The 26220-nt window shown below is 44.3% G+C and overlaps 1 protein-coding gene across 1 annotated transcript in view; it reads left to right on the top strand.

Annotated features, from left to right (window-relative positions):
* LOC141073052 (uncharacterized) overlaps positions 1 to 26220 on the top strand; it is a 71976-nt gene that overhangs the window by 19528 nt on the left and 26228 nt on the right. The window contains exon 10 of the mRNA XM_073560371.1: positions 8517 to 9397. Within this exon, the coding sequence (XP_073416472.1) occupies positions 8517 to 9397 (881 nt within the window). The remainder of the gene's footprint in view (positions 1 to 8516; positions 9398 to 26220) is intronic.

Raw genomic sequence — 26220 nt, 5'->3', positions numbered from 1 at the left:
CAGAAGTGTCCGGTGATGGTGCGGCTGCTCGTGTAGCGTCCAGCGGTGCACCGATGAATAACGGGGCCACCTTCACACCTCTTCTTTTTTTTTTGTAACTTTGTTTATTGAAAATATACATAAGAACAAACACTTTTCCCATGTCCATAACAGGAGTACACTTTGTTATTACACTGGTTTACAAAATTAAAAGCAACATTGTATGATTTAGAAGTGTTCATTCCCATGTCTGGTCATTAACCGTCCAGCAGTGTTACACTGTGGTTATATATTTCACATACAGTGGGGAAAAAAAGTATTTAGTCAGTCAGCAATAGTGCAAGTTCCACCACTTAAAAAGATGAGAGGCGTCTGTAATTTACATCATAGGTAGACCTCAACTATGGGAGACAAACTGAGAAAAAAAAAATCCAGAAAATCACATTGTCTGTTTTTTTTCCATTTTATTTGCATATTATGGTGGAAAATAAGTATTTGGTCAGAAACAAGCAATCAAGATTTCTGGCTCTCACAGACCTGTAACTACTTGTTTAAGAGTCTCCCCTTTCCTCCACTCATTACCTGTAGTAATGGCACCTGTTTAAACTTGTTATCAGTATAAAAAGACACCTGTGCACACCCTCAAACAGTCTGACTCCAAACTCCACTATGGTGAAGACCAAAGAGCTGTCAAAGGACACCAGAAACAAAATTGTAGCCCTGCACCAGGCTGGGAAGACTGAATCTGCAATAGCCAACCAGCTTGGAGTGAAGAAATCAACTGTGGGAGCAATAATTAGAAAATGGAAGACATACAAGACCACTGATAATCTCCCTCGATCTGGTGCTCCACGCAAAATCCCACCCTGTGGGGTCAGAATGATCACAAGAACGGTGAGCAAAAATCCCAGAACCACGCGGGGGGACCTAGTGAATGAACTGCAGAGAGCTGGGACCAATGTAACAAGGCCTACCATAAGTAACACACTACGCCACCATGGACTCAGATCCTGCAGTGCCAGACGTGTCCCAGTGCTTAAGCCTGTACATGTCCCGGCCCGTCTGAAGTTTGCTAGAGAGCATTTGGATGATCCAGAGGAGTTTTGGGAGAATGTCCTATGGTCTGATGAAACCAAACTGGAACTGTTTGGTAGAAACACAACTTGTCGTGTTTGGAGGAAAAAGAATACTGAGTTGCATCCATCAAACACCATACCTACTGTAAAGCATGGTGGTGGAAACATCATGCTTTGGGGCTGTTTCTCTGCAAAGGGGCCAGGACGACTGATCCGGGTACATGAAAGAATGAATGGGGCCATGTATCGTGAGATTTTGAGTGCAAACCTCCTTCCATCAGCAAGGGCATTGAAGATGAAATGTGGCTGGGTCTTTCAACATGACAATGATCCAAAGCACACCGCCAGGGCAACGAAGGAGTGGCTTCGTAAGAAGCATTTCAAGGTCCTGGAGTGGCCTAGCCAGTCTCCAGATCTCAACCCTATAGAAAACCTTTGGAGGGAGTTGAAAGTCCGTGTTGCCAAGCGAAAAGCCAAAAACATCACTGCTCTAGAGGAGATCTGCATGGAGGAATGGGCCAACATACCAACAACAGTGTGTGGCAACCTTGTGAAGACTTACAGAAAACGTTTGACCTCTGTCATTGCCAACAAAGGATATATCACAAAGTATTGAGATGAAATTTTGTTTCTGACCAAATACTTTTTTTCCACCATAATATGCAAATAAAATGGAAAAAAAACAGACAATGTGATTTTCTGGATTTTTTTTTCTCAGTTTGTCTCCCATAGTTGAGGTCTACCTATGATGTAAATTACAGACGCCTCTCATCTTTTTAAGTGGTGGAACTTGCACTATTGCTGACTGACTAAATACTTTATTTCCCCACTGTACATCTTAGCACACATTCTAACTTGTTATCTCAGGATACATTTACTGGATCGCATATAACGTCGACTTCACAATAACTAAAAATTAACATTTCTGCTGGAAAAAACAACACACCTGTAAATGTGGTTTGGGCACCCCCCCCCCCCCTCACACGTCAATATTCTTAGGCCCTCGTTAGATAGTGACAGGTGTTGAATTCCAGACGTCCCATATTTTATAGAATTTCCCAGGGCACACTCTATTCTGATAGACCGTGTTTTCATATGGAATCACTGAATTGACAAGTTCTTCCTAGGTTCTCCGAGTTGAGTATAAACTACCCATCCATCTCAGAGCAATTAATTTCCTGGCCAAAAATAGTCTCTCGGAGAAATATTTTAATATACTGGTCCCAATTATCTTCTTCCAGAACCTGAAACAGGCCCACCAAGGGATCCAGGGGAATTGGTGTCACTATTAGGGTTGACAAGAAGGTGGTAACCTCCTGCCAGAATGTATGTATTACCGGACACCTACACATCATGTGTATGAAGTCGGACTCCAACTCATGGCACCTCAGGCATTCCGAGTTGTGGGAACCACCCATTTTTGCTAATTTAGCTGGTGTAAGATATGCTTGATAAATTATATATACCTAGCTGAAGAGCCCGGCGCTGCCCAGGCATAGTAACTAACTGTGGTTAGTTATAGCAAATTATAATCATCCTCCATCCCATAGTCCCGTGCCCATATACCCATCATACATATCCACGATCCCATAGGCCCGTGCCCATATACCCATCATACATATCCTCCATCCCATAGTCCCGTGCCCATATACCCATCAAACATCCTTCATCTCATAGTACCATGCCCATATACCCATCATACATATCCTCCATCCCATAGTCACGTGCCCATATACCCATCATACATATCCTCCATCCCATAGTCGAGTGCCCATATACCCATCATACATATTCGCCATCCCATAGTCGAGTGTCCATATACCCATCACACATCCTTCATCTCATAGTTCCATGCCCATATACCCATCACACGTGCTCCATCCCATAGTCCCGTGCCCATATGCCCATCATACATATCCTCCATCCCATAGTCCAGTGCCCATATACCCATCACACATCCTCCTTCCCATAGTCAACCATTATGACATCATAATGAGTGGCGGGGCTTGCAACTTTTGATGACATCAGCGTCGCCATGGCAACCATTATGACATCATGATAAGGGGCGGGGCTTGATACACACAGACTTTTTCCCCATTATGTAAATAGGGGCAAAATTGGTGAATTGGAACACACGGGGTTAAAATTTTGCCTCACAACATAGCTTAGGACGCTCTCGGGGTCCAGACGTGTGACTGTGCCAAATTTTGTGGCTGTAGCTGCGACGGTGCGGATGCCTATCCCGGACATACACACACACACACACACACACACACACACACACATACATACACACAGACATACATACACATTGAGCTTTATATATTAGATTTAGGGAGTAGAATCATTTTAACTAGATTTATCCTTCCAGTAACTGAAAGTCGTAATTTGCTCCATTGTGTGAGTTGAAGCTTCGCGTGGTCAAGCAGGGGGAGATGTTAGATGGGAACTCATGTCTGCTATCTTTCTGTATAATAATGCCCAGGTATTTAAATTGAGACACAGTTGGGAGTGGAGATAGCCGCTTCACATGGACCCCTGATGAATGTTGGAGAGGCATTACTGCTGACTTATCCTAATTTATAGAAACACAAAAAAAAACAGTATGACAAACGTGCAAAAATACTCTGCTGTAAAAAATATATAACAATAGACAGCAAGTGCTAGTAAAAAGATAACAAAAACAGGGTATTTAGTTGATATGTTTTTTGCAAAAAATGTATACTAAGCCGCTCCACCACATCACGGTCTACCCATCTCAGAGCGGTCCTATCTAATGTATTTAAAACCTGATCATGTGAACAGCACCTATATGAGCAGGATTCAAAAAGACGTTGATGTGGGCACACTGTGCAAGACGGCTCTTTATCTGCATGTCACACAAGAGAGGGGCGGGAATCTCCCAAACCTTGCATAAGCAAGAAACTAATAGATTAACCCCTTTCCGACCGCTGACTGTATAGTACGTCAGCGGTTGGACTCCCCTGCTTTGAGGTGGGCTCCGGCGGTGAGCCCACCTCAAAGCCGCGACATGTCAGCTGTTATGAACAGCTGACATGTGCCCGTAATAGGCGAGAGCGGAATCGCAGTCCACCCGCCCCTATTAACTAGTTAAATCCCACTGTCAAGCACTGACAGCAGGCATTTAGCTAGTGTTTCCGGCCGCCGGGCCGGAAATGACCTCATCGCCGACCCCCGTCACGTGATCGGGGTCGGCGTCATGTTGCTTGGACAACCAGAGGTCTCTATGATACCTCTATGGTTGTTCCAGGCATGTGGCTTTCAGCGCCGCCCGGTGGTCGGCGCTGAAAGCACAGGAATAAATCTGCTACAAATGGGCAATCTGCTCATCACCCATATGTAGCAGAGCCGATCGAGTTGCGCATGCTTCTAGCCTCCTGTGGAGGCTATTGAAGCATGCCAAAAGTAAAAAAAAAAAAAAATGTTTAAAAATTAAAAAAAATAAATAAAAAAACCTAAAAGTTCAAATCACCCCCCTTTCGCCCCAATCAAAATAAAAGTATTAAAAAAAAAATCACACTTACACATATTAGGTATCGCCGCGTTCAGAATCGCCCGATCTATCAATAAAAAAAAGCATCAACCTGATCTCTACACGGCGTAGCGAGAAAAAAATTCAAAACGCCAGAATTACTGTTTTTTGGTTGCCAAGACATTGCATTAAAATGCAATAACGGGCGATCAAAAGAACGTATCTGCAAAAAAGGGCACAGACACAGAGGGCTATTAAATGCAAAAAGCATGTGAGAACATGATGCGAGGAACCTGGTTATGGTAAAAAATTTTGAAATGAGCCACACAGGAATATTTAGGTAATGCGGTGAAGCGATGGGCCAGTCTGAACAATTGCGTTTTTAAGGCACGCTTAAAACTGGGGATTAATCGAATTAGCCTGGGTAGTGCATTCCAAAGAATTGGCGCGGCACGTGAAAAGTCTTGGAGACGGGAGTTGGAGGTTCTGATTAATGAGGATGTTAACCTCAGGTCATCAGCAGAACGGAGGGCGCAGGTAGGGTGGTAGGCTGAGACTAGAGAGGAGATGTAGGGTGGTGCTGAGCCATGGAGGGCTTTGTGGTTGAGGGTAATATGTTTATACTGAATTCTGGAGTGGATGGGTAGCCAGCGTAAGGACTGGCACAAGGTAGAGGCATCGGTGTAACGATTGGTGAGGAATATGATCCTGGCTGCAGCATTCAGGACGGATTTGAGAGGGGAGAGTTTGGTAAGAGGAAGGTCGATTAGTAGAGAGTTACAATAGTCCAGATGAGAATGAATAAGAGAAACCGCATCTATTCAGCGTCTCTAAAGACCTAGGAAGCAAAGCTTTCACTGACAAGACAGGGAAGGTCTGGTCAGGTTTTATAGGAATGCGTGCTGTTTTTGGGTGTATGCTCTCCTCATTTGGTTGGTACATTCCTATCACTCCTTAAACCTCTCTTTGGTGTTTCTTTCTGTTATCCCTGTTTGTCTTTGTGTCTTGTTTACCGTATATTTCTGTCCCAGGCCTCAAGGGATGGGGGAGGGGACAGATCAGGGGTTAAGAGGAGCACAGTAAGGTTGGAGACTCAGGCCTCTACCTTTAAGAGTACCCCTGGGACAGGGACAGTTTGATGCCCCCCTTCCTTACCGGAGACTGTCTCAGAGTGACATTTTCACTGGCCTCATATTTTGGATCTTGCTATGTATCCCGTCGCAGTCCTTACCAAACAATTGCAGGGTCTGTTGTTTGAATTGTCAGTCTTGCAATCTAGGGTCTCACAGCATCAGACTGTTGGTCTGGCAGGCAGTCAGGCTGAACAGAAACCTAAGGTGGCCCTCCTGGATAGGTTTTCTGGGGAACGGGATAAATTTATTGTGTTTAGTGAATCCTGCAAGCATTATTTTAGGCCCTGTCCTTGTTCATCTGGGAGTGAGGAGCCATGGATTGGGATTGTGAGTCAGACTCACTGGCTCTGTAGTCGGTTTGATGTTTTTTTTGAGTATCAGAATTAACAGAAATAAACACTTGAAATAGATCACTCTGTTTGTAGTGACTCTATATAAGTTTCACTTTTTGTATTGAAGAACTGAAATAAATTAACTTTTTGATATTCTAATTTTGTGAGAAGCACTTGTATATGCTTCCCCATCCTTGTATATGCTTCCCCATCCTTGTATATGTCCCTTATCCTTGTACATGCCCTTCATCTTGGTATATATGCCCTCCATCCTGGTAGATGTCCCCCACCCCCGCAGAAACCTCGCACATCTACACACTCGCACACTCTCTGACTCTATTCTACCACCGACATTCATATCCTCGCTCCACAACACAGACACTGCCACTAGTTTCTGCAATGTCACTCTTGCATCAGCCATAGACTCGGTCGCCCCTGTCATGCATAGCAGAGTGCGACGAATAAATAGACAACCTTGGCACAATAACTCCACTAAAAAGCTTCGGTAAGTATCCAGAATTGCAGAGTGACTTCGGAAGAAAGCACACTCGCAAGACGACTTCACCTCATTGAAACAAGCAACACTCGCATTCAAATCAGCTCTCACCTCAGCTAAACAGGCCTACTTTACATCCCTTGTATCTTCCTTAATCCCACAACCCTAAACAGTTGTTCAACACTTTTAACTCCTCCGCCCATCACTGCCCCCTCTGACTTCACTAATCTCTGCTGAGGACTTTGACGCCCACTTCAAAAATAAGCTAGACGAAACAAGGCAAGTCTTTGTTGCCCGACCACTCTAATCCCTTTGTATACCAGAGCAATGCCATAACCCCATAACTTCTCTCTCCAAAATCACTGAAGGAGCGCTTGTTCATCTTCTCTCCAAATCACACCTCACTACTTGTGCTCTTGACCCCATCCCACCTTCTCCCCAACCTCACCACTGCACTAATCCCATCCATAACCCATCTCTTCAACCTATCACTAACTTCTGGTACCTTCCCCTCTACTTTCAAACATGCCACAATCACATCTATCCTCAAAAAGCCATCCCTTGACCCGAGCGCTATGTCCAGCTATCGCCCCATATCTTTGCTCCCATTTGCTTCCAAACTCTTTGAGCAGCACAGCCACGCTGAACTTTCCTCTCACTTTGCATCTAACTCGCTTTTCGACAACCTACAATCTGGCTTCCGTTCCCACCATTCCTCCGAGATTGCCCTGACCAAACTTGCTAACGACCTACTTACAGCCAAAGCTCACAGACAATTCTCTATACTCCTCCTTCTAGACCTGTCCTCTGCTTTCGACACAGTTGACCATTGCCTCCTGCTACAGATCCTCTTCCTTCGGTGTCAAAGACATTGCTCTGTTCTGGATCTCCTCATACCTTACCAACCGCACATTCAGCGTCTCCCACTCCCACACTATGTCCTCATCTCACCCTCTCTCTGTTAGTGTCCCTCAAGGCTCTGTCCTAGGACCCCTTTTTTTCTCAATCTATACCCTTGGCCTGGGACAACTCATAAAGTCCTATGGCTTCCAGTACCATCTATATGCTGATGACACTCAGGTCTACCTCTCTGGCCCTTTCTCCTCCATATATTTCGGATTAATCTTTCAATATCTTCCCTCACGTAATATCCTGTCCTCCCAAGTCCTTCCTCTCTCCTCCATGCTTATTCGCTCCTCATCCAATCGCCTCCAAGATTTCTCCCGAATATCCCCCATCCTCTGGAATTCTGTGCCCCAACACGTCTGGCTATCCACCACATTTGCATCCTTCAGACGGAACCTGAAAACCCACCTCTTCAAAAAAGCTGTCAAATTGTAATGACCATGCAGCCACCTCAACAACATTGGAGCTACTGCAACCCCCGACCTACTGTCTCCTTCCCCATAATCCTGTAGAATGTAAGCCTGAAAGGGCAGGGTCCTCTTCACTCTGTACCCGTCTGTCATTGTTAGTTTGTTTACTGTAAGTGATTTGTATTTTGATGTAACTCCATCTCATGTGCAGCGCCATGGAATTAATGGTGCTATATAAATATATAATAATAATAATAATCAGCCACCGCTGCTGTTTAACACATAGGAAAGCAATCACATAATAAACACTGCCACTCGCCTTCCTTCCTTCCTCTCCCCCAGGACACTACATCATCTTCTGAAGCTGGGAGCTGATTTCAGCCTCCAAGTGACGGGGACGCATGACATCACTGCCATGCGCTCAGTTGCGTGTACGCTGACGTCAGCTGCTGTCTACTGATTGGCCAGCAGTGTGTATTGTGGCTCATGGACCTGGCAAGTTCGTGTGCTGCAATACACTTCAGCTGGTGTCTCAGGACTCCTTACTCGCCGATCCACTGATGCGGAACACGTTCCATAGGTTCACCACCACCGGTCTATGGTCTTCATTGTGAGCTCCATAAAATAAATTTAGATATCTCTTTTGTGTTGTAGGAAAAATTCACATTCATTCTATCTTTCATCCTTATAGGAAATTCTTATGAGAATAACGGTTTATCACTAAGTTGTAAAGAAGATATCAGGAAGCACTCTAATGGAGAAAACCTCATTACCCTTCATGAACCTCCTGGACTTCACAGCACTTCACTTTCTTATACTCCTCCTAATCATGAGGAACCCTCTCCTGAGCAATCTCACATTGTTACCACAATTCCAGGTGACAAAGTGGATACAAGATTTCAGTGTGACAAGCAACTTACTACAAGCTCAGACTTTTTAACACAAAGAAAGCGCAAAGGAGAGAAGCCATACTCCTGTTCAGAATGTGGGAAATGCTTTACATATAAATCACAATTTGTTTCACATCTGAGAATTCACACAGGAGAAAAGCCATTTTCATGTTCGGAATGTGAGAAAACCTTCACGGAGAAAGGGAGTCTTATTAGGCATCAGACACTTCATACAGGAGAGAAACCGTATTCATGTTCGGAATGTGGGAAATGTTTTGCATATAAAGGGAATCTTATTGCACATAAGAAAATTCACACAGGAGAAAAACCATATTCATGTTCAGAATGTGGGAAATGCTTTACAACTAAATCAAAATGTGTTAAGCATGAGAGAATTCACACAGGAGAAAAGACATTTTCATGTATGGAATGTGGAACTGCCTTCTCATATAAAGGGAGTCTTCTTAAACATCAGCTAATTCATACAGGAGAGACTCCATATTCATGTTCAGAATGTGGGAGATTTTTTAGCTCTCAATCACATCTTGTTACACATCTAAGAATTCACACAGAAGAGAGACCCGTTTCGTGTTTAGAATGTGGAAAATGTTTTCCAGATAAATCAGGCCTTGTTACACATGAGAGAACTCACACAGGAGAAAAGCCGTATTCATGTTCACTCTGAGAAATGCTTTGCAGAGAAATCAAGTTTTGTGAGACACGAGAGAAGTCACTCAGGAATGAAGCCGTATTCATGTCCAGAATGTTGGAAATCTCTTGTAAATAAATCAAATCTTGTTAGACATGAGAGAATTCATATAGAGAAGGGAAATGTTTTTGTCACTGTTTCATCTTTATAGAGGCCTAGGGCCGCTGTGACTGTGCAGCCAACCAGTGGGATCTGGTGTGTGCAGAACTGTCAGTGTTGTGAGTCACAGTCCAGTCATCCAATCTGATCCTGGCGCATGCGGGGCTCTCAACACTTTGATCGACAGCCCTGCTGCTGAATTTGGCCTAGCCTGCGGGTGTTTCCCCAGGTGGCTCCCGTCCTTGGTGATTTGACCCACTGCCAAACCGGTCATGCTGAAGGATGTTGCAGGCAGCAGATCGCTCTCCACGGCGTCTCCAGACTCTGTCGCGTCTGTCACATGTTTTCAGTGTGAACGTGCTTTCATCTGTGAAGAGCACAGAGCGCCAGTGGCGAATTTGCCAATCCTGGTGTTCTGGTGCAAATGCCAAGCATCCTGCACAGTTTTGGGCTGTGATCACAACCCCCATCTGTGGACATCGGGCACTCAGACCATAATAATGGAGTCAGTTTCTAACCGTTTGTGCAGACACATGCACATTTGTGGCCTACTAGAGGTCATTTTGCAGGGCTCTGTAAATGCTACTCCTGTTCCTCCTTGCACAAAGGGTAAGGTAGCGGTCCTGCTGCTGGGTTGTTGCCCTCCTACGACCCCTTCCACGTCTCCTGGTGTACTGGCCTGTCTCCTGGTAGCGCCTCCAGCCTCTGGACACTGTGCTGACAGACACAGCAAACCTTCCCACAGCTTGTATTGATGTGTCGTCCTGGATAAGCTGCACTAACTGAGCCACTTGTGTGGGTTGTAGAGTCCGTCTCATGCTACCATGAGTGTGAAAGCACAACCAACATTCAAAAGTGACCAAAACATCAGCCAGAAATCATTGGTACTGAGATGTGTTCTGTGGTTCCCACCTGCAGAGCCACTCCTTTATTGAGGGTGTCTTGATATTTGCCAATAATTTCCATCTGTTGTCTATTCCATTTGCACAACAGCATGTGAAATTGATTGTCAATTAGTGTTGCTTCCTAAGTGGACAGTTTGATTTCACAGAAGTTTGATTTACTTGGAATTATATTCTGTTGTTTAAGTGTTCCCTTTATTTTTTTGAGCAGTGTATATACTGTACATGTCACTGAGACACACACATATATATATATATTTTATAGTTCATAGAGATCTACATAGCATAATAGCTGCTAAATCAATTGCCGGCTTCAGTAAAATCATTCCCGAACCGGACATGATATGACACATGGTTTACATATAGTAAACCATGTCATATCAAAACGATTTTTATATGTCAGTGTTTAATCAATTTAGTAGTTTGTGTTAGGAAAAACCCTAGGGGTTAAATTTAAGGCTATAATCGCGGAAAAAAATTGCGTGGGCTCCCACGCAATTTTCTCCAGAGAGGGAAAGCCAGTGAGTGAGGGCAGATATTAATAGCCTAGAGAGGGACCATTGTTTTTGCCCCCAGCCACCCCAGAAATGGCGCATCTATAAGATGCGCTGTTGTGAGTTCATTTTCCCCTTCATTACTGAGGCCCGAGGAACTCCCTCTTCTGGTAAAGAAGGGTAGTGAGCCTGATTTTCAAACACCTGAGGCTGATGATGATGACTGGCTGAGTGGAGTTACTGACTGGATATAAGGCTGCCGACGCCCTTCTGCCCTGCGGGTGATTTCTCTGTGGGATCCTTGGAGACCAGTCTGAATTCCTGCTCCTCTAAAGCTAAGTTTGCTGCTCGGCCTTTTGCTTTGGTGCTTTGTCTTTGTTTTGCTTTGTTTTTCTGGATTTCTGCCATTCCCTGCTGGGGTGTGCTGAATTCATTTAGCTCTGTCTTCTGAAAATACCTGAGTGCTGATTTAGTTTTTGAAGCCTAGCTGCTTCATGGCCTTTTTCATATCAGCTTGTTGGCTTATGTCTTTGATAGGGTTTTGGCAGATTGCAGACAGCAGCCTTCCTGTCCTTTCCTATCTAGGTAGTTTTGGGCCCCGTCTTTGCTCAATCTATCTTTCTGTCTGTGTTAGTATTTTCATCTTGCTTCACCGTCATTATATGTTGGGGGCTGCCTATTGCTTTGGGGTCTGCTCTGGGGCAATTTAGATTTCCCCTTTCTTTCTTTAGGCCTATGTAATTCTCCGGCTGTGATCGAGGGGTCTAGGGCATCGTAGGAACCCCCCACAGCTACTGCTAGTTGTGTTGATAGGTTCAGGGGTCTGCAATCTGATAGTTGCCAACTTCTCTGGTTTTCTGGACTTAGCTTGTATTTCTGCTTTTGCCTCCTATGGTGACTCATTCATAACAGAATCACCCGCCATACCGCAGATTCTAGGGTACTCAATAGCAGGAAAGAATTGTAAAAAAAAAAAGAAAAAAAAAGTGTATATTTTTTTCCTCTAAATCTCTGAGGCCGTAGGGGGAATTTTTTTTTTTTTCTCTCAATGGAGATAAAGCAATTGTCTGATCGTGTGGAGTAGCTCGCTGCGGAAGTGCGGGGAATTTCCGCCTACCTTGCTCATTCATATGCTGCTGAACCAAAGATTCCTACACCTGATGTGTTTTTTGGGGATCGGTCTAAATTTTTGAATTTCAAAAATAATTGTAAATTATTTTTTGCCTTGAAGCCTAACTCGTCAGGGAGCTCCGCGCAGCAGGTTAAAATTGTCATCTCTTTGCTGCGTGGCGATCCCCAGGATTAGGCGTTTTCTTTGAAACCAGATGATCCTATTCTGACTAATGTGAACGCATTCTTTCAAGCTTTGGGGTTGTTGTATGACGAACCTAATGCCATTGATCAGGCTGAAAAGACCCTGCTGGCATTGAGCCAGGGTCGTGATTGTGCAGAATTGTACTGTCAAAATTTCCGAAAGTGGGCAGTACTTACTACCTGGAATGATAATGCCTTGGCTGCTCTCTTTCGGAAGGGGTTGTCAGAAGCCGTAAAAGATACTATGGTGGGATTTCCTGTTCCCTCTGGTCTTGACGATTCTATGTCATTAGCCATTCAGGCTGATCGGCGTTTGCGCGAACGCAAAGCTGCACGAGAGGTGTTGCCACCTGTTGAACAAATGTCTGAACCTATGCAATGTGATAGTTTTTTCCAGAGAGCAGCGTCAGGAGTTCAGAAGGCGTAATAAGTTGTTTTTTTTCTGTGGAGATGCCTCGCATATTTCTGTCTGTCCTAAACGAGAGAAACGCTTTGCACACACGTTTTCTGTTGGGGGTGTTCAACCTAAGTTTCTTCTGGCTATTACTCTGATCTGCTCCCTGTCCACATTTTCCGCCAAGGCTTTTGTGGATTCGGGAGCAGCCCTAAACCTAATGGACTTGGATTTTGCTAAACGTTGTGGATTTCCGATGACACCTCTGCAGACGCCTATCCCTTTGAGGGGGATTGATGCTACTCCTTTGGCTAAAAATAAACCCCAGTTTTGGACCCAGGTGGTAATGCGCGTCGCCCCAGACCATCAAGAAAATTGCAGATTTTTGGTGTTGCATAATCTGCATGATACTATTGTTCTGGGGTTTCCCTGGTTACAGATTCATAATCCAGTTTTGGATTGGAAATCTGTGTCTGTGGTGAGTTGGGGTTGTCGGTGTGCCTTTAGTGAGGCTCCGGTGTTTTCCACCTCTCCTCAGTCGCATGATGTTCCTGATTATTTGGCGGACTTTTATGATGTATTTAGTGAGAATGAGTCTGCGTCTCTGCCTCCTTATAGGAGTTATGACTGTGCAATTGAACTAAGCCCGGGGTGTAAATTTCCCAAGGGTCGGCTCTTCAATTTATCTGTACCCGAGCACGAGGCTATGCGATCCTATATTAAGGAGGCGTTGGAGAAGGGTCATATTAGACCATCCTCGTCACCCTTAGGTGCCGGGTTTTTTTTCTGTAGCCAAAAAGGATGGATCATTAAGACCTTATATTGATTATCGTGCCCTCAACAAAATTACTGTTAAATATCAGTATCCGTTACCCCTGATTTCTGATCTATTCTCCAGAGTTAAAGGTGCTTGCTGGTTTACCAAGCTTGACCTCAGGGGGGCGTATAATCTTATTCGCATTAAGCATGGGGATGAATGGAAGACGGCGTTTAATACTCCGGAGGGACATTTTGAGTACCTGGTGATGCCTTTTGGGCTCACTAATGCCCCTTCTGTCTTCCAGTGCTTCATGAACGATATTTTCTGAGACTTTGTCGATAAATTTTTGATTATCTATCTTGATGATATTTTGATCTTCTCCAAGGATTGGGATTCTCATGTGGAACATATTCGGACTGTGTTCCGGATCTTGAGGGAGAATTCCCTGTATGTCAAAGGATCTAAATGCCTTTTTGGAGTACAGAGGATTTCTTTTTTGGGATTTATTTTGTCCCCGTCAACTATTGAAATGGACCCGGCCAAGGTACAGGCCATTCACGATTGGGTTCAGCCCACTTCTTTGAAGGCCCTCCAGAAGTTTTTGGGTTTTGCTAATTTTTATCGGAAATTTATAGCAAAATTTTCTAGTATTGCCAAGCCATTGACTGATTTGACTAAAAAGGGTGCTGATGTGTTAAATTGGTCTCCGGAGGCTGTTTCTTCCTTTCAGGAGCTGAAGCGAAGATTCACCTCCGCCCCGGTTTTGCGGCAACCTGATGTCTCACTTCCATTCCAGGTAGAGGTGGATGCTTCTGAGATTGGTGCAGGAGCTGTTTTGTCCCAAAAGGATCCTGTAACATCTAAAATGAATCCCTGTGCATTCTTTTCCCGAAAGTTCTCTCCATCTCAACGTAACTATGATGTGGGGAATCGGGAACTGTTGGCCATGAAATGGGCATTTGAGGAGTGGAGACATTGGTTGGAGGGAGCTAAGCATCAAGTCGTGGTCCTCACTGACCACAAGAATTTGATTTACCTAGAGTCGGCTAAGCGCTTGAACCCTAGACAGGCTAGGTGGGCCTTGTTTTTTACACGTTTTGATTTTGTGGTTTCTTTTCTTCCTGGAACAAAGAATGTCAAGGCAGACGCCCTCTCTAGGAGCTTCTTTGCTGATTCTCCTGTGGTGACCAAGCCTGCTACCATCTTAGGCGAAAGGGTAGTTCTTTCTGCCATCTCGCCCGATTTGAGACGTGCTCTGGAAGAATTCCAGGAGGACAAACCTGAGCGTTGTCCCAGTGGAAAGTTGTATGTTCCTGACCAGTGGAAGAAGAGAGTGATGTCTGAAGTTCATTGCTCTGCTTTGGCTGGTCATCCAGGTATTTTTGGTACTAGAGATCTGGTGAGTCGGTTTTTTTGGTGGCCCTCCTTGTCTCGTGATGTCAGGAATTTTGTGCAGTCCTGTGGGACGTGCTCCCGGTCTAAATCGTGTTCTTGCTCTAGTGGGTTGTTGATTCCTTTGCCTGTCCCCAAGAGGCCATGGACCCATATTTCAATGGATTTCATCTCTGATATGCCTGTCTCTCAGAGGATGACAGTTATTTGGGTGATTTGTGATAGGTTCTCTAAGATGGTTCATCTTGTACCACTCCCTAAGTTGCCGTCTTCCTCTGAGTTGGTGCCCCTGTTTTTACAACAGGTGGTTCGTTTGCACGGGATTCCTGAGAACATTGTATCTGACAGAGGAGTCCAGTTTGTGTCTAGATTTTGGAGAACTTTCTGTTCCAGGCTGGGAATTCAGTTGTCCTTCTCCTCTGCTTTTCACCCTCAGACCAATGGGCAGACAGAGAGAACAAACCAGACCTTGGAGTCATATTTGAGATGTTTTATTTCTGCTGATCAGGATGATTGGGTTTCATTTTTGCCCTTGGCCGAATTTGCTTTAAATAATAGAGCTAGTTCTGCCACTTTGATGTCACCTTTTTTTGTAACTTTGGGTTTCATCCTCGATTTTCTTCAGGGCAGGTGGAGCCCTCTGCCTGCCCAGGTGTTGACACTGTGGTGGAGAGAATGCACCAGATCTGGGACCAAGTGGTGGATAAGTTATCTCTCTCCCAGGAAAAGGCCCAGCGGTTTTCCAACCAACATAGGACCATTGGTCCCCAGTTTACGGTTGGTGATATGGTGTGGTTATCATCAAAAAATATTGCTATGAAGGTGGCTTCTCCTAAGTTTAAGCCTAGATTTATTGGACCTTACAAGATTGTGGAGATTATTAATCCGGTCTCTTTTCGTTTGACTCTTCCTGTCACATTTAAAATCCATAATGTGTTACATAAATCTTTGTTGAAGAGGTTTGTTGAACCTGTTGTTCCGGGGGTGGCACCTCCAGACCCTGTATTGGTTGAAGGTAACATGGAATATGAGGTAGAGAAAGTACTGGATTCCCATCTGGCTAGAGGGAGACTCTAGTATTTGGTTAAGTGGAAGGGTTATGGTCAGGAGGATAATTCTTGGGTCTCTGCCTCTGATATTCATGCCAAAAGATTGGTGCATGCCTTTCATCGGGCTCACCCTGATCGCCCTGGTGGCGTAGTTGAGGGTTCGGTGACCCCTCCTCAAGGGGGAGGTACTGTTGTGAGTTCATTTTCCCCTTCATTACTGAGGCCCGAGGAACTCCCTCTTCTGGTAAAGAAAGGTAGTGAGCCTGATTATCAAACACCTGAGGCTGATGATGATGACTGGCTGAGTGGAGTTACTGACTGGATATAAGGCTGCCGACGCCCTTCTGCCCTGCGGGTGATTTCTCTGTGGGATCCTTGGAGACCAGTCTGAATTCCTGCTCCTCTAAAGCTAAGTTTGCTGCTCGGCCTTTTGCTTTGGTGCTTTGTCTTTGTTTTGCTTTGTTTTTCTGGATTTCTGCCATTCCCTGCTGGGGTGTGCTGAATTCATTTAGCTCTGTCTTCTGAAAATACCTGAGTGCTGATTTAGTTTTTGAAGCCTAGCTGCTTCAGGGCCTTTTTCATATCAGCTTGTTGGCTTATGTCTTTGATAGGGTTTTGGCAGATTGCAGACAGCAGCCTTCCTGTCCTTTCCTATCTAGGTAGTTTTGGGCCCCATCTTTGCTCAATCTATCTTTCTGGCTGTGTTAGTATTTTCATCTTGCTTCACCGTCATTATATGTTGGGGGCTGCCTATTGCTTTGGGGTCTGCTCTGGGGCAGTTTAGATTTCCCCTTTCTTTCTTTAGGCCTATGTAATTCTCCGGCTGTGATCGAGGGGTCTAGGGCATCGTAGGAACCCCCCACGGCTACTGCTAGTTGTGTTGATAGGTTCAGGGGTCTGCAATCTGATAGTTGCCAACTTCTCTGGTTATCTGGACTTAGCTTGCATTTCTGCTTTTGCCTCCTACGGTGACTCATTCATAACAATGCGCCTTTTGTGGCACTTAGCCTCTCAATTCCCATTGCCTTTAGCGGTGGCTCATGGGTTAATGTCACCTTGCTATTGAAATGTGACCTTAAGCCGGGTTAATAATGGAGAGTGTTGTGAGTTCATTTTTCCCTTCACCGTTGAGGTCTGATGAACTCCCTCCTCTGGTGAAGGAAGGTAGTGAGGCTGATTACCAAACATCTGGGCAGCTAGATGATGACTGGGTGGCTGGAATTGAGGACTGGATATAAGGCAGTCGACGCCCTTCTGCCTTGCTGGTGATCCTGCTGGACTCTTGGAGACCAGTCTGATTCCTGCGTCTCAAAGCTAAGATTTTCTGCTCTGCTTTGTACACTTCAGTTTTGTTTTTGTTTTGCCTTGTTTTTTGGGAGTTCTGCCATCCCAGGCCGGGGGTGAGCTGAATTCCATTTTTGTCTCTGATCTTTTGCTCTGTCTTCAGAATATACCTGAGTGCTGATATAGTCTTTTGAAACCTAGCGACTTCAGGGCCTGTTTTTCCTATCAATCAGTTGGCACATATTGGATAGGGTTTTTTGCGGATGGCAGACAGCAGCGTTCCTATCCTGTCCTATTTTAGTTAGCTTGGGCCCCATCATTTGCTCAACCTATCTTTCTATCTGTGTTAGTGCTTTCATCTTGCTTCACCGTCATTATATGTTGGGGGCTGCCTATTGCTTTGGGGTCTGCTCTGGGGCAGTTTAGTTTTTCCCCTTTCTGTCTTTAGGCTATGTAATAATCCGGCTGTGATCGAGGGGTCTAGGGCTCCGTAGGAACCCCCCACGGCTACTGCTAGTTGTGGATAGGTTCAGGGGTCTGCAATCCGATAGCTGCCAACCTCTGTGGTTTTTCTGGACTTAGCTAGTATTTTGTTTTTTCCTCCGGTGACTCATCATAACAGGAGAGGTGTCAATAAGACACCTATCCATTATTCTTCCTATAGTAGTAAAGGGTAAAAAAAAACACATTAATTAAAAATTATTTTAATGAAATAAATACTCAGTTTTTGACCAAATGTATTATTCTGCCAATCCAACAAAAGCCCTTGTTCTGTAAAAAAATAAATAAAAAACCAACAATATCCATACCTCTTCGCCATTCAGTCAGGTCCCCCGCTACAATCCATCACAAGGGGTTAACTAGTTTACAACAGGGACCGGTACTAATGCTGCCGGTCCCGCTGTAAACTATTGCAGAATGAATGAAATCATGTCTGTGCAGGCGCCCTGGCTGACCGGAGATGAACTGATTAGCGTGAGAAAGTTTCCGAACTATTTCCCATGCTCCTGAGTTCCCCTCAGGTCATCCACGGACTCCGCGCAGCCTCACTGACTACCACTGATGTCAGTGAGGCTGCGCTGAGTCCCTGGCTGACTTGAAGTGAACTTGATAGCGTTCAGAAACTTTCCCACACTAATCAGTTAATTTCCGGTCAGCTGGGGCACCTGCGCAGAAATGATTTCATTCATTCTGCAGTGGTTTACAGCAGGGCCGGTAGCATTAGTACCGCTCCCTGTTGTAAACTAGTTAACCCCTTGTGATGGATTGCAGCGGTGGACCTGACTGAACGGCGGAGAGGTATAGATATTGTTTTTTTATTCTATTTCTTTTTACAGAAGAAGGGCTTTGTTGGATTGGCAGAATAATACATTTTGTTAAAAACTTTGTGTATTTATTTCATTAAAATAATTTTTAATGTGTGTATTTTATTTACCCTTTACTACTATAGGATTAGTAATGAATTAGGTGTCTTATTTACACCTCTCCATTATTAAACCGGCTTAATGTCACCTTACAATAGCAAGATGACATTAACCCATTATTAACCCATGAGCCACCGCTAAAGGCAATGGGAATAGAAAAGTGCCAGAAAAGGCGCATCTTATACATGTGCCTTTTCTGGGGTGGCTGGGGGCATTTTTTTTTCGCCAAGGGGGGGGCAAAAACAATGGTCCCTCTCTAGGCTATTAATATCTGCCCTTACTCACTTGGTTTCCCTCTCTAGCGGAGAAAATTGCTCTGGAGCCCACGCAATTTTTTCCGCGATTATAGCCTTAAATTTAACCCTTAGAGTTCCAAATTTTTCCTAAAACAAACTACTAAATTGATTAAACACTGACATATATTAAACCATGTCATATAAAAACGATTTATATATGTAAACCATGTGTCATATGTTGGGTTCGGGAATGATTTTACTGAAGCCGGCAATTGATTTAGCGGCTATTATGCTCTGTAGAACTCAATGAAATATATATATATATATATAATGTGTCTCAATTACGTGTGTGTGTATGTATATATATATATATATATATGTGTGTGCCTATTCTATGTGTCTATATCTATTCTTTCGATTCTACCATGTCAGTGTAATTTTACTGTACAGCGCACTGAATTGCCAGCTTTTAAACAACGGATTCTTCGAAAAACTGAAGAAACGGATGGAAAAAATGATGTGATGGATCCGTTTTTTCGCCGGATCAGCTAGCCAACGGATTGTGACTGATGGCAAAAAACTGATGTGTGAAAGTAATCGGATGCTAGGTGTGAAATATCGGATTGTACTTGCGCAAATAATGCATTACACTTGCATTACACTCATCCTACTCTCCTGCATCAAAATCGGACCCATTTTAACCCCTTTCCTACATTAGACGTACTATTCCGTCCATGTGACCTGGGACCTAAGTCCCAAGGACGGAATAGTACACCTAGCGCGATCAGCTGCACTCAAGGGGGAACGAAGCTGATCGCGGCCGGGTGTTAGCTGATTATCACAGCTGACACCCGGCACTGTGTCAGGGGCAGTCACAGACTGCCCCCGGCACATTAACCCCTGGCACACCATGATCAAACATGATCGCAGTGTACCGGGGGCATAGGAGAGAAGCGCGCAGGGAGGGGGCTCCCTGCGTGCTTCCCTGAGACCTCCAGAGCAGTGCGATGTGCAGCGCTGCTGCGGGGGCCTCCTTCCCTGCAGGCCACCGAATCCAGTATGGTGGCGGGGGCCTGCAGGGAGCCGGCTTTCTCATTCTAGCAAAGCGCCGGCATGAGGAAGCCTCCAGCACTGCCTGTGATGTGACAGATCAGCGATCTGTCACATGACAGTTATGTCCCCCCTGGGACAATGTAATAAAGTTAAAAAAAAAAAGTGTAACAATAATTTTTTAAAAGATCGCTAAATTAAAAAAAAAAAAAAATATTCCCTAATAAATTCATTTTTTGAAAATAAAAAAAACAAAAGTACACATTTTGTATCACCGCGTCCGTAACGACCCGCCCTATAAAACTGTTAACCCCTTAACAGTTACTAGTTAACCCCTTAATTGAACCCCGTAAAAAATAAAAAACGAAGCAAAAAAATAATGCTTTATTATCATACCGCCGAACAAAAGTGCAATAACGCGCCATCAAAAAGACGGATATAAATAAACATGGTACCGCTGAAAACGTCATCTTGTCCCGCAAAAAATGAGCCGCCATACAGCATCATCAGCGAAAAAATAAAAAGTTATAGCTCGCAGAATAAAGCGATGCAAAAATTATTTTTTTCTATAAAATTGTTTTCATTGCATAACAGCGCCAAAACATAAGACATAAATGAGGTATCGCTGTAACTGTACTGACCCGAAGAATAAAACCACTTTATCAGTTTTACCGCACGTGGAACGGTGTAAACGCACCCCCCAAAAGAAATTCATGAAACGCTGGTTTTTGTTCATTCTGCGTCCCAAAAATCAGAATAAAAAGCGATCAAAAAATGTCACATGACCGAAAATGGTACCAATAAAAACGTCAACTCGTCCCGCAAAAAATAAGACCTCACATGACTCGGTGGGGCAAAATACGGAAAAATTATAGCTCTCAAAATTTGATGCATAAACTATTTTTACAATAAAAAGCGTCATTTAGCGTGTGACAGCTGCCAAACATAAAAACCGCCATAAATAGTAAATCAAACCCCCCGTTATCACCTTCTTAGTTAGGGAAAGATAAAATAATTTTTTTTAATTTATTTCCATTTTCCCGTTAGGGTTGGAGTTAGAATTGGGGGGTTTCCACTGTTTAGGCACATCAGGAGCTCTCCAAACTTGACATGGCATCCGATTTGAATTCCAGCCAATTTTGCAGTGAAAAAGTCAAACGGCGCTCCTTCCCTTCCGAGCTCTGCCATGCGCCGAAACAGTGGTCCCCCCACCACATATCAGGTATCAGCGTACTCAGGACAAATTGCACAATAACTTTTGCAGTCCAGTTTCTCCTGTTACCCTTGGGAAAATAAAAAAATTGAACCTGAAGTCATTTTTTTTTGTGAAAAAAAGTTAAATGTTCATTTTTTTTTTTTTTAAACATTTAAAAAATTCATGTGAAGCACCTGAAGGGTTAATATACTTCTTGAATGTGGGTTTGAGCACCTTGAGGGGTGCAGTTTTTAGAATGGTGTCACCTTTGGGCATTTTCTATCTCATAGACCCCTCAAAGTGACTTCAAATGTGAGGTGGGCCCTAAAAATAAAATGGTGTTGTAAAAATGAGAAATCGCTGGTCAAATTTTAACCCTTATAACTTCCTAACAAAAAAAATTTTGGTTCCCAAATTGTGCTGATGCAAAGTAAACATGTGGGAAATGTTACTTATTAAGTTTTTTGTGTGTCGTATCTCTGTGATTTAAGGGCATAAAAATTCAGTGGTGGAAAATTGCGAAATTTTTGCCAAATTTCCATTTTTTTCACAAACGCAAGTTATATGAAAGAAATTTTACCAGTAACATGAAGTACAATATAAGGAAATAGTTGCACTCGATTGCATTAAGGCATGTCAAATATGAAGTACGAATAGCATAATGGCTTTTGTAATTTAGAAAAAACATATGAGATACTTAGCACAATCAGGTTGTGATTTTAATTACATCCAATCATTTTGGTTCCTATCTACCTATAAATACAGGCTTTACCATGTTATTAGCCAGAGGTTAGTTCACACTATGCAGTTAGAATAGGGACCAGTACAATGAGATCACCTTGACGTTGGTGAATGGGCTCACATCTTTTGGCCAAATTTTGTGCTAAGTATCTCAGAAACCTCCCGCAGAAACCTCGCACATCTACACACTTGCACACTCTCTGACTCTATTCTACCACCTACATTCATATCCTCACTCCACAACACAGACACTGCCACTAGTTTCTGCAATGTCACTCTTGCATCAGTCATAGACTCGGTCGCCCCTGTCATGCATAGCAGAGTGCGACGAATAAATAGACAACCCTGGCACAATAACTCCACTAAAAAGCTTCCGTAAGTATCCAGAATTGCAGAGTGACTTCGGAAGAAAGCACACTCGCAAGACGACTTCACTTCAATGAAACAAGCAACACTCGCATTCAAATCAGCTCTCACCTCAGCTAAATAGGCCTACTTTACATCCCTTGTATCTTCCTTATCCCACAACCCTAAACAGTTGTTCAACACTTTTAACTCCCTCCTCTGCCCACCACTGCCCCCTCTGACTTCACTAATCTCTGCTGAGGACTTTGCCGCCCACTTCAAAAATAAGATGATCGACCAAACAAGGCAAGTCTTTGTTGTCCGAACACTATAATCCCTTTGTATACCAGACCATTGCCATAACCCCATAACTTCCCTCTCCAAAATCACTGAAGGACAGCTTGCTCTCCAAATCATACCGCACCACTTGTGCACTTGACCCCAACCCATCCCACCTTCTCCCCAACCTCACCACTACACTAATCCCATAACCCATCTCTTCAACCTATCACTAACTTCTGGTACCTTCCCCTCTGCTTTCAAGCATGCCACAATCGCATCTATCCTCAAAGAGCCATCCCTTGACCCGAGCACTATGTCCAGCTATCGCCCCATATCTTTGCTCCCATTTGCTTCCAAACTCTTTGAGCTGCACGTCCATGCTGAACTTTCCTCTCACTTTGCATCTAACTCGCTTTTCGACAACCTACAATCTGGCTTCCGTCCCCACCGTTCCACAGAGATTGCCTTGACCAAACTTGCGAACGACCTACTTACAGCCAAAGCTCACAGACAATTCTCTATACTCCTCCTTCTAGACCTGTCCTCTGCTTTCGACACAGTTGACCATTGCCTCCTCCTAGAGATCCTCTTCCTTCGGTGTCAAACATTGCTCTGTTCTGGATCTCCTCATACCTTACTAACCGCACATTCAGCGTCTCCCACTCCCACACTATGTCCTCATCTCGCCCCCTCTCTGTTAGTGTCCCTCAAGGCTCTGTCCTAGGACCCCTTTTCTTCTCAATCTATCAATCTATACCCTTGGCCTGGGACAACTCATAAAGTCCTATGGCTTCCAGTACCATCTATATGCTGATGACGCTCAGATATACCTCTCTGCTGTCCAGAATCCCTTGATGCGAGGAACCTGGTTATGGTAAAAAAATTTGAAATGAGCCACACTGGAATATTTAGGTAATGCGATGAAGCGATGGGCCAGTCTGAACAATTGCGTTTTTAAGGCACGCTTAAAACTGGAGATTAATCGTATTAGCTTGGGTAGTGCATTCCAAAGAATTGGCGCGGCACGTGAAAAGTCATGGAGACGGGAGTGGGAGGTTCTGATTAATGAGGATGTTAACCTCAGGTCATTAGCAGAACGGAAGGCATGGGTAGGCTGAGACTAGAGAGGAGATGTAGGGTGGTCCTGAGCCATGGAGAGCTTTGTGGGTGAGGGTAATAAGTTTATACTGAATTCTGGAGTGGATGGGTAGCCAGCATAAGGACTGGCACAAGGTAGAGGCATTGGTATAACGATTGGCGAGGAATATGATCCTGGCTGCAGCATTCAGGACGGATTGTAGAGGGGAGAGTTTGGTAAGAGGAAGGCCGATTAGTAGAGAGTTACAATAGTCCAGATGAGAATGAATAAGAGAAACCGCATCTATTCAGCGTCTCTAAAGACCTAGGAAGCAAAGCTTTCACTGTCAAGAAAGGGAAGGTCTGGTCAGGTTTTATAGGAATGCGTGCTGTTTGTGGGTGTATGCTCTCCTCATTTGGTTGGTACATTCCTATCACTCCTTAAACCTCTCTTTGGTGTTTCTTTCTGCTATCCCTGTTTGTCTTTGTGTCTTGTTTACCGTATATTTCTGTCCCAGGCCTCATGGGATTGGGGAGGGGACAGATCAGGGGTTAAGAGGAGCACAGTAAGGTTGGAGACTCAGGCCTATACCTTTAAAGAGTACCCCTGGGAAAGGGACAGTTTGATGCCCCCCTTCCTTACCGGAGACTGTCTCAGAGTGACATTTTCACTGGCCTCACATTTTGGATCTTGTTATGTATCCTGTCGCAGTCCTTACCAAACAATTGCAGGGTCTGTTTGAATTGTCAGTCTTGCAATCTAGGGTCTCACAGCAGCAGACTGTTGGTCTGGCAGGCAGTCAGGCTGAACAGGAACCTAAGGTGGCCCTCCTGGATAGGTTTTCTGGGGAACGGGATAAATTTATTGTGTTTAGTGAATCCTGCAAGCATTAATTTAGGCCCTGTCCTTGTTCATCTGGGAGTGAGGAGCCATGGATTAGGATTGTGACTCACTGGCTCTGTAGTCGGTTTGATGGGGTTTTTTTGAGTATCAGAATTAACAGAAATAAACACTTGAAATAGATCACTCTGTTTGTAGTGACTCTATATAAGTTTCACTTTTTGTATTGAAGAACTGAAATAAATTAACTTTTTGATGATATTCTAATTTTGTGAGAAGCACTTGTATATGCTTCCCCATCCTTGTATTTGTCCCTTATCCTTGTACATGCCCTTCATCTTGGTATATATGCCCTCCATCCTGGTATATGTCCCCCACCCCCGCAGAAACCTCGCACATCTACACACTCGCACACTCTCTGACTCTATTCTACCACCGACATTCATATCCTCACTCCACGACACAGACACTGCCACTAGTTTCTGCAATGTCACTCTTGCATCAGCCATAGACTCGGTCGCCCCTGTCATGCATAGCAGAGTGTGACGGATAAATAGACAACCCTGGCACAATAACTCCACTAAAAAGCTTCGGCAAGTATCCAGAATTGTAGAGTGACTTTGGAAGAAAGCACACTCGCAAGACGACTTCACCTCTTTGAAACAAGCAACACTTGCATTCAAATCAGCTCTCACCTCTGCTAAACAGGCCTACTTTACATCCCTTGTATCTTCCTTATCCCACAACCCTAAACAATTGTTCAAGACTTTTAACTCCCTCCTCCGCCCACCACTGCCCCCTCTGACTTCACTAATCTCTGCTGAGGACTTTGCCGCCCACTTCAAAAACAAGCTAGACCAAACAAGGCAAGTCTTTGTTGTCCGACCACTCTAATCCCTTTGTATACCAGACCAATGCCATAACCCCATAACTTCTCTCTCCAAAATCACTGAAGGAGCGCTTGTTCATTTTCTCTAAATCACACCTCACTACTTGTGCTCTTGACCCCATCCCACCTTATCTCCAACCTCACCACTACACTAATCCCATCCATAACCCATCTCTTCAACCTATCACTAACTTCTGGTACCTTCCCCTCTACTTTCAAACATGCCACAATCACACCTATCCTCAAAAAGCCATCCCTTGACCCGAGCGCTATGTCCAGCTATCCCCCCATATCTTTGCTCCCATTTGCTTCCAAACTCTTTGAGCAGCACAGCCACGCTGAACTTTCCTCTCACTTTGCATCTAACTCGCTTTTCGACAACCTACAATCTGGCTTCCGTCCCCACCATTCCACAGAGATTGCCCTGACCAAACTTGCTAACGACCTACTTACAGCCAAAGCTCACAGACAATTCTCTATACTCCTCCTTCTAGACCTGTCCTCTGCTTTCGACACAGTTGACCATTGCCTCCTGCTACAGATCCTCTTCCTTCGGTGTCAAAGACATTGCTCTGTTCTGGATCTCCTCATACCTTACCAACCGCACATTCAGCGTCTCCCACTCCCACACTATGTCCTCATCTCGTCCCCTCTCTGTTAGTGTCCCTCAAGGCTATCCTAGGACCCCTTTTCTTCTCAATCTATACCCTTGGCCTGGGACAACTCATAAAGTCCTATGGCTTCCAGTACCATCTATATTCTGATGACACTCAGGTCTACCTCTCTGGCCCAGTTGTCACCTCTCTGCTATCCAGAATCCCAGAGTGTCTATCAGCCATATCCTCCTTCTCCTCTCGCTTCCTCAAGCTCAAAGTGGACAAATCTGAACTAATTATCTTTCCTCAATCTCACAGATCTCTACCTCATCTATCTATCACAATAAATGGATTCACACTTTCCCGTCCAAGTAATCTGCTGTCTCGAAGCAACCCTTGACTTTGCCCTGACCTTCAGACAGCACATCCTAG

This window comes from Dendrobates tinctorius, unplaced genomic scaffold (genome assembly GCF_039654945.1).
Source record: "Dendrobates tinctorius isolate UK_male_01 unplaced genomic scaffold, ASM3965494v1 ptg000296l, whole genome shotgun sequence".
NCBI classification, from domain to species: Eukaryota; Metazoa; Chordata; class Amphibia; order Anura; family Dendrobatidae; genus Dendrobates; species Dendrobates tinctorius.
This window is presented reverse-complemented; position numbering and strand designations above follow the sequence as displayed.